General features: G+C 35.9%; 1 protein-coding gene across 1 annotated transcript; it reads right to left on the reverse strand.

The window, feature by feature from the left end:
• Positions 1 to 358: 358 nt before the first annotated feature.
• Positions 359 to 1,912, reverse strand: LOC149263361 (pentatricopeptide repeat-containing protein At5g16860-like). The gene is made up of 7 exons (XM_089387801.1): positions 1,766 to 1,912; positions 1,594 to 1,679; positions 1,230 to 1,356; positions 1,085 to 1,094; positions 863 to 953; positions 652 to 781; positions 359 to 499 (listed from the first exon to the last, which is right to left on the reverse strand). Exons 1-7 carry the CDS (start codon positions 1,910 to 1,912, stop codon positions 359 to 361), a joined length of 732 nt encoding a protein of 243 aa, XP_089243927.1.
• Between the last annotated feature and the right edge of the window lie 7,064 nt (positions 1,913 to 8,976).

Raw genomic sequence — 8,976 nt, forward strand, 5'->3', positions numbered from 1 at the left:
CCTGGCAAGTTGAATTCTCCAAATGATATATTTGCACAGAATATCATCAGGTGATTAATGTTCCACTCCAGGCCAAAAATATTTACTAACCCCACCAGAAGTAGGCATTAGCAGATGCCAGAAACAGATAACAATAAATAGTCCTGGCAACTAAAAGCAGGGCTATCAATGAACATGACTTAAAATGATTATCTGGACTTATGTTTATGTTTCATTTTCCTTCGAGTCAGGAATAGTTCCACTATGACCATCCATCTTTGTAAGAATAGAAACTGTCAGCATTCTAGAAAGTAATTTCTTGTGCAGTGATCTTAGATAAAGTTGGTGGCAGAAGTGCAGTCATGACACAAGAAGATTCTTAAAGATCCACACAGAGCTTCCCTGTCATGTGGTTGACAAGCCCGAAGGCCAAGGCCAGCTTCTTCCTCTGGTTCCACAATTTTTTTTCCTTTTGCTCCTCCTCCAAATCATTTAGCACAACATAACCTACAGCCTTCATCTGCCCAGACAATTTATCTAACATTGCATATATTTCCTGTACTTCTAGTGTGATTTGTCTCCAACATGAAAAGTATGAACTGGTTTACTGATCTCAATCCAACTGCATCCAGGATCCCTTTTAATCTTCTTGTTTTCAATGACTTTCCACACCTTTCCAAGGTGATCCCATCTGCCAGCTGTACCATAGATGTATGACAGGAGTACATAAGGTACGTCGTCATTAGAGTTCAGATTAAAACGACGCTCTGCCACATGGTCATGTAGCTCTGTATTGTTTTGGCTTTTACACACACCAAGCAAACACCTAAACACAAAAGCATTAGGTTTTATTGGTATTTTATTGATGAACTCGTGTGCCTACTTCAAGCACCTAGCATGCCCAAGAAGGTTAAAGATGCAGTAATAATGGCACCTCATGCAATCAAAGTATTGCAGACCATCATCCACTAGACCTGAATCACAGAAAGGTGACATCAATGGCCTTGTTGCCACAACCGTTCATGGCATATCCAGAACACCAAATCTCGTTGACGCATTTTGTCGAACATATGGCGGGCAGTTTCTATACTTCACGTTGGCATACCTGTCCACAACTGCACATCCCACAAAAACATTATACTGAAATCCACCTCTAACTACTTCTGCATGGAACTCCCCCCCTATCCTAGAGCTGCTAGGAATGCACACGCCAGGAAAACACTAAACAAAGTTTTGTGCACTAGACTTACAGTCGCCAATTTCATCTGTTGAAAGAGCTTCAGCGCTTTCTCGCGATGCCCATTCTGTGCATATCCAGCAATCTTCTTATTCGGCGGAACCAAATTTCGTTCAGCATTTTCAAGAGTTCCACGACTTCTTCAACAAGCCCATTTTGCGGATTTCCTGCAAGCATGCAATTCCAGAAAACCCAGTTTCACTTGGGTATCATGCAAAACAACCTCGGGGGTTCGTCAAAACATCTATTATGGGCATATCCTTCCATATCTTATTCCACGACAACACATCTCGTTCAGGCATTTTCTCAAACACCTTCAGTGCCTCAGTGACAAACCCAGTGTGTAAATAATCTCCAATTAATGTATCCCAACAGACTGCATCTCATTAAGGCCTTTTATCAGAAATATCGCGTGCAAACTCTCTATTTCCACATTTTGCATAAACGTCAACAAGGGAATCCCCTGCACAGACATCTGACATGAACCCACAACTAATTACATCTCAATGTATCTCCTTGCCCAGTTCAAGAGCACTCAAAGAGGCACACCGGGAGAGCACTTGCAAAGGTACATTTATTGGGTTCAAATCCTACCCCTTGCATGTGGTACAACAGTGCCAATGCTTCCTCGACATTCCCATGTCTGGCATCAGCTGTAATTGCCACTGTCCAGGAGGCACAATCACGCTCCGGCATCTGACTAAAAACTCTGCGAAGTCGCCAGGCTCTCTAATTTCACATACATGTTAATAAGCGCGTTCTCTAAGAATTTGTCTAGAAAATTCCCCATTTCAATCATGTGCGTATGAACTGATTTACGTTTTGGCGTTTCTTCTTTTTTGGTTGCAACCCATACATTCAAGAAAGAAGCATATGTAGAAAAGTCCAGAAGAATCCATGTTGTTGGTTAGTAACATCTAAAAACCTAAGCGCTTCTTTTCAATCAACCCAACATACAGAGCGTTTTGGGGTGCTGCGAAGAATGAGGTTAGCAGTAATTGCGCTAGGTTTTAATGACACCATTTGTAATAATTTTTGTAGGCTGAAGTTGAAGCCTGGGGAGCTAATGGACGCCATCCCTTTTTTTCACTGCTGTGTGCACCTTTGTTTCTGGGCATGAGCCAGAGCCAGCGGTCATGATTGTGGCTGGTCCGTGCCGAGGATGTCTTAAGATTTGTTTTTCATGTTAATGTGGATCAATAATTATTTATCAGATAGATTTTATTTCTCATCTCCTACACATTTTGACAATAATGCGCTTGCAATTATTAAGTGTAGTGGGCAGGAACCTGGCAAGCCCTCATTGCCTATGAGGCCTGTGTGCGTCTTTGTCTCCGGGCATGGGCCAGTGGTCGCATGGAAGTTCTTAAATTCCTTCATAGTGAGTGCATTGTTTTGCGTAATGCCTTTGGGTAGGTTATTAACAAAATTGTCTTTGTTGATTTCTTTTAATTGTCATGTAGCTTGGAAAATGCAAATTCTTTCACAATGAAGGTAATATTCTGCATATTATTAAGTAATTGTGTAAATTGAAATATCTGCAACTTGTATAGACTACAGCAAATATTGTTGCAACCAAAGGAAGAACAATTGATAAATGATTCTGCAGATGCTGCCATGGAAGGAACTGCTCCTAAGCCAAAGAAAACCATTGGAAAAATTAAGGTTTAAGGTATAGTAGCATCTGGTTCTTTTCATGGTTATTTTGTATTGACCTTATATGGATGCATCAATAATAAGTACAATTGATTTGTTTTTATTCCTTATTTTCTAAATGGCACATATCTCGTTCTTCTTGAAACGTAGTGAAAAAGAAACAAATAGATGTAGAAAATAGAGATCTGTTGTGTTGTTATAATTTCCATCAAAATTTTTCCATTAGGTAGGTTTGGGAGTCTATGGTTGTTTGATTGCACTTGAAATAAAGCAAGTGAATGTAAAACACGTCATGATTCAGGAAGTTTAAACTGAGCTTTCAATACATCGTTTTTGATGCAGTGCGTAAAGTCAAGATCATGCCAGATATGCCATCCAGATGCAGTTTTCAGTCTTGTAGGTCATCCTTTCTAAATATGGAGTCCCTACGCTCCCGATCTTCAAATTTAAAGTCCACAGTTTTGGCTAGATGGGAAGCAGTGAGAAAAATTCGGGTTAGACCCCATCCTCCTTTGCGTGCCACATATTCTTAGCGTGGTCTTGCTTATGTGCAAGCTATTGCAGAATACATATGAGAGGTGTCTACCCTTATAAAAGTAGGGGTGACATCAGTTCGCAACAGCACATCAAATGAAATGACACAAGCTGTGACTTATCTTCTATAACGTTGTAGAGGTTTTAGACCATCTTTGTCAATGTTTGGCTATTAAGAAAAAATATTCAGTCACATAGCACAATTTGAACCTCTCTGTTATAGGGATGTAGGTTATTAACAAAATTGTGTTTGTTGATTTCTTTTAATTGTCATGTAGTTCGGAAAATGCAAATTCTTTCACAATGAAGGTAATACTCTGCATATTATTAAGTAATTGTGTAAATTGAAATGTGTGTAACTTGTATAGCCTATAGGAACTGCTCCTAAGCCAAAGAAAACTATTGGAAAAAATAAGGTTCAAGGTATAGTAGCATTTGATTCTTTTCATGGTTCTTTTGTATTATAAAAATGTTTATAATGTACAAACACATATCAAAAACTTAAAAAACAATGAGAATTTTGGTTCTTGAAATTGCTTTCCAGGATTGCTTCAGATTGGCATGTTCCAAACTTCTCAATTTTTCCAAGGCTGGTACAACAAATCCTTCCACTTTATACCAAGCAAGGACTTCAACAAAAACTTTCCAAACCCTAAATAAGGCATTCAAAATCACTATGAACATAAACTAGCAAGGCATAGCAAAGCATCCCAATGAAGTGTCTCCCCAAAAAACAACAATTTGTCATCACATCAATTGTCCAACCCATAATTCATCTGTTACAAGTAATCTGCTAAAAAAGGAGATTGAATCAAGGTTCCAGTAGTCTGTTCCAAGGAACTATGGTAGGACTATTCTTCGTACTATAAAAAAACTGAACTCACACTAGGTAACAAATCTGCTCCTGACTTGGCAGAGGCTCTGTTCCAAGCTCTGTACAAGATTATCTAGAGAGAAGGAGTTCAGAGGTCAGAGCTATATTTATGTGATATATGAGCTTCCTAAAAAACTATTTCTCTGAAGAATGTGAGCTACAGGAAAACCATAATTTCAGTGAAAAATGTGAGCTACAAGAAAACCATAATTTCAGTGAAAAATGTGAGCTACAAGGTATAGTAGCATCTGTTTCTTTTCATGGTTATTTTGTATTGACTTGATATGGACGCATAAATAATAAGTACAGTTGATTTGTTTTTATTCCTTCTTTTCTAAATGGCACATATCTCATTCTTCTTGAAAGGTAGTGAAAAGGCAACAAATAGATGTAGAGAATAGAGATCTGTTGCGCTGTTATAATTTCCATCATAATTTTTCCATTAGGTTGGTTTGGGAGTCTATGGTTGTTTGATTGCACTTGAAATAAAGTGAGTGAATGTAAAACACCTCACGATTCAAAATGTTTAAACTGAGCTTTCAATACATTGTTTTTGATGCAGTGCGTAAAGTCAAGATCATGCCAGATATGCCATCCAGATGCAGTTTTCAATCTTGTAGGTCATCCTTTCTAAATATGGAGTCCCTACGCTCCCGATCTTCAAATTTACAGTCCACAGTTTTCGCTGGATGGGAAGCAATGAGAAAAATTCGTGTTAGACCCCATCCTCCTCTGCGTGCCACATATTCTCAGCGTGGTCTTGTATGAGTTTAGGTTGAATTTAAAAATAAACGATTCCATAACAAATGGATCGTATATCATTATAATATAAAAACAAGTTATTGCTTTAAGACATGAAAACAATAAATGAATGCCTAAAATGATATGATATGATGCATAACCACATAACAATCATGACCATGATGTAAGATATACTAACTAGTGTCAACATTAATGCAACTGGTGACGTTCACTACACTAACCTGCCATATATTTCTGGTGCATGTAAATTCATCCGTCACAGGAAACAACCAAATAAAGAGCAACCTTAACAATACTATATACTACAATAAAATACCTTACATTATTTATGACAAACCATTGCATTAGAATTTACGGTGAGATCATGATAATAAGAAACCTATATAGTCTGTATTTCAAAAAGAGTTTCCAAACAGTCTTCTGTTGTCAGTGTACTCAAAATACACGAAATGTAACTCAATTTTCATCTCAAACAAAAGTAACACATTTTTCCTCAAAATAAAACAACAGTTTTTTTCCTTTAAAAAATAAAGAATTCGTAACAAATGAACCGTGTATAACATTGAAATAAAAAAAAGTTATTTGTGCATCCAATAAATGATTGCTCATGATGCTAAGATATGATGCATAACAACATAACAATCATGACCATGATCTAAGATAGACTAAGTAATGTCAACATTAATGCAACTCAAGACATTCACTTCACTAACCTGTCATATATAATGACTTTTAGTGTATATAACTTCATCCATTGCCGGAAACAACCAAATAAAGAGCAGCCTTAATAATCAACCAAATAAAGAGCGGCCTTAACAATACTATATGATACAAAAAAGTGCATTATTTATGACAAATCATTGCATTATAAATTACTATAAAAAAGCACATTTATATTCATAAGACAATGAAAACATACATAAATAGAACAATGTTCAAGCGGTATATTGCCAAAGTCATAAGGCAGTTTCAGGCTATGTAATAGCATGTGCACAATGTGAAAACAGAAATTTGGACAAAACAAAATTGTGGAGCAGGTTCATTCTATTATGGAATAACATCACCATCTGCGAAGGAAAAACAAGTTCCATTCCACAGAGGATACTGAGTAATGTCTAGTGGTCAACCAACCCAAAATCAACAACAGGAAAATAAGACAAAAAGCAAAAAATCAGAAACTGCCAAAACAAAACCACGCAGGAAGAAGAAGGTCCCCCATGATATAGATATTGTTTTCCCAAAATATTTCCATGTGCCATTTACCTATATCTTTGAACAAGCCTTTTTTTGAAAGGTTGTCAGCTAGAGAAGCCATTTTGAAGTTGCCAGGGAAACTCGGTTCTCTTTAGCCATTTAGTTAAAAAAGGATTGTTTATGGAAGCTTTATTTACATTGCTATGCATTTAAACTTAAATTTACACCCCTGACCTACCAGGTACTGTCAACTGTTCATGTTTTAGCTTTTTCATCTCATGCCTTAAATTGGATTAAGCTTTAAAATGTTATTAAAATAAAATGTTATTTTAATTAATATTTTTAAATATAAATTTCTCATTTATTTAAGAAATAAAATATTTGCATTCTTCAATTTATGCCTTACGGCGTTTCCTTTGCAACATCTGATGCAAATGCTAGTTTATATCATTATAACTCATCATATAATTTAGACAATATTCTTGATTCACAAATACATTATTGCTTCATATTTCCCTTAACAAATACTTGTGAGCTCGATATGCAATCTTCAACTTTGTTTCAATTGGTCCCATCTTCATCTTCATTGATCTTTGCCTTAAATCCTATTTATCTTAATATTTATCTTTTGTAATCTTCATCCTTGGTTTTCTTCATTCTTCATCTTTAATCTTGTTCAATTCATCTTGCACCTACAAAACATAAGCATTATTGAAGTCCACTTAAAAAAGTTAACATCCATTAGAATACATGGGTCACTAGTCATTGTATCCATTAGTTCTCTAGGAAACATTTTCACATACTCGATTCAACACAAATTCTTTAATCACAGACATTTTCACTCCCCTTACATTATCATTAGTCATCATCCTAGGTTTTCTTTGGCTTAACCATGACCACATTCTTGATTTTCTTTAGATTATCCATATCTATAATTTGGGTTTTCTTAGGTTACTTGCAACCATTACACCTATGGGTTCATGTGGATTACCCTCAACCATCACACCTATGGGATTTTATGGATGACCCTTAACCATTACACTTTAAGTGGTTTTGGCTTATTGCAAACCATCAAGCGGTTTCGACTAACCATGAACCATATGTAACTTTCAAATTGCAGGGGTACACTTGCCTCATCATGGCTTACATCAACATTTCACTTGAGTACCTACAATTCCAAAAATTTTAATTGATGTTAATCAATCCCTTGTAGAAACATTGAACCAAGACCAATTTCTTTCCATAATAAAAAAGCATTATTCGAGGATAATTAAACTTCTTTGGAATTTCATTTTTATGGATCCATTGCTTTTGAGTCTCAACACATGACACTACTTATTTTTTACCTTGCTTCTTTCTTGTATTTCTATTATATTTTTTTCCTCTTTCACGTTTGCTTCATTCTTCATCTCCCATTTCCTACACTTCTCTTCTATTGCTTCATTCTTTTTTCTATCTCATCTTCAAACTTTTCATTGTCCTTATATTTATTCTCGTCTTTTGCTTCATTTTTCATGTCTAGATTCCATCTTCTTCTTTTTCTTCTTGCATCATATTTTGTTCAAATTGGTTGTACTTTCCTTTGTGATCTTCTTTTGCATGAAGTCGCATCTTCTACTCTCATATTCTCACTAGCACTTTTCTTCCATGCAATACTTGCATATAATTGTTTCTTGTATGAGGGACATCTCCATCCAAAAAGACACCTATGGCACTACACTGGCAAAATTAATTGATGCACCAATGTCATGGTTTTACATGACTTGATTTAACTTCAATTTGGTACTAATGATCACTTTACCAAGACTTCATTCCATAATCATGATCTTTCAATCCATACACGGGATGGGCTTGACATGAAGTTAACTTGTCTTCAAACTTTATCTTGAATTCATCTTGATCATAACTTAAATTTAGTTCAACAACTCTCAAGTACATATTCAAATATTTGGAATTATTTTAAACTTATATCTTTGGACTCGCTTAAAAAAATTTACATGATAAATGTCTTCATTGCATAACAATGAAACATGAAACACTTCTTATTAATTGGAATATAATTACCATTTAGCTTTCCTTGAACTTTGACTAAGACATATGACCATTCACACTATGTGATGGAAACCACGAAAGAAAATTAATCTGTAGAAATTCTCATTGTAGATTAACCTGATTATGCAATAGACTAAAGCAAAATACTTAATCTACTTCTACAATCAAACTTGCGGAAGCTTAATCGATTTTGAGCAAGATCAAACAGAACACATATAACAGAGAAGAAGAATCAATCACATGAAACATAGAAGAATACTCTGGGGAAAGCCTCAGCTAAAAACCCCGATATATGTATTATCATACAAGTGGAAATGTCTCAGGATTACACAAAGTTTTAGCTCTCACAGCTATCCAACTCTCAATACAATCCCTCTTTGCTCATAGATAGACTAGACAACTCATATGCCTTTCTCTCTGCCCTCCAAGCCTCCTATTTCCTTGCGTTGTTTTCCATGGGTGTTCCTGTTGTAACCTTGTGTGACACTGATCTCACACACTGCTCCAACACACTGTAAAACTGCGCAATTCTCAAGGAATAAATTCCTTCTGCATGCAAGAGATTTTCTTATAGGAAAATTCTAGCAACTGATAGTACATTGTCCCTGCCTTTAATCTCAACTGGGCCTTTGTCTGAACTGACATGCATGAGTTATTTATGAGAGAATATTCAGTTATCTGGAGTACA

The sequence above is a fragment of the Pinus tabuliformis genome, chromosome 6, assembly GCF_031772625.1.
Source record: "Pinus tabuliformis cultivar Carrire ecotype Pingquan chromosome 6, CPIR1, whole genome shotgun sequence".
In the NCBI taxonomy this organism is placed as follows: Eukaryota; Viridiplantae; Streptophyta; class Pinopsida; order Pinales; family Pinaceae; genus Pinus; species Pinus tabuliformis.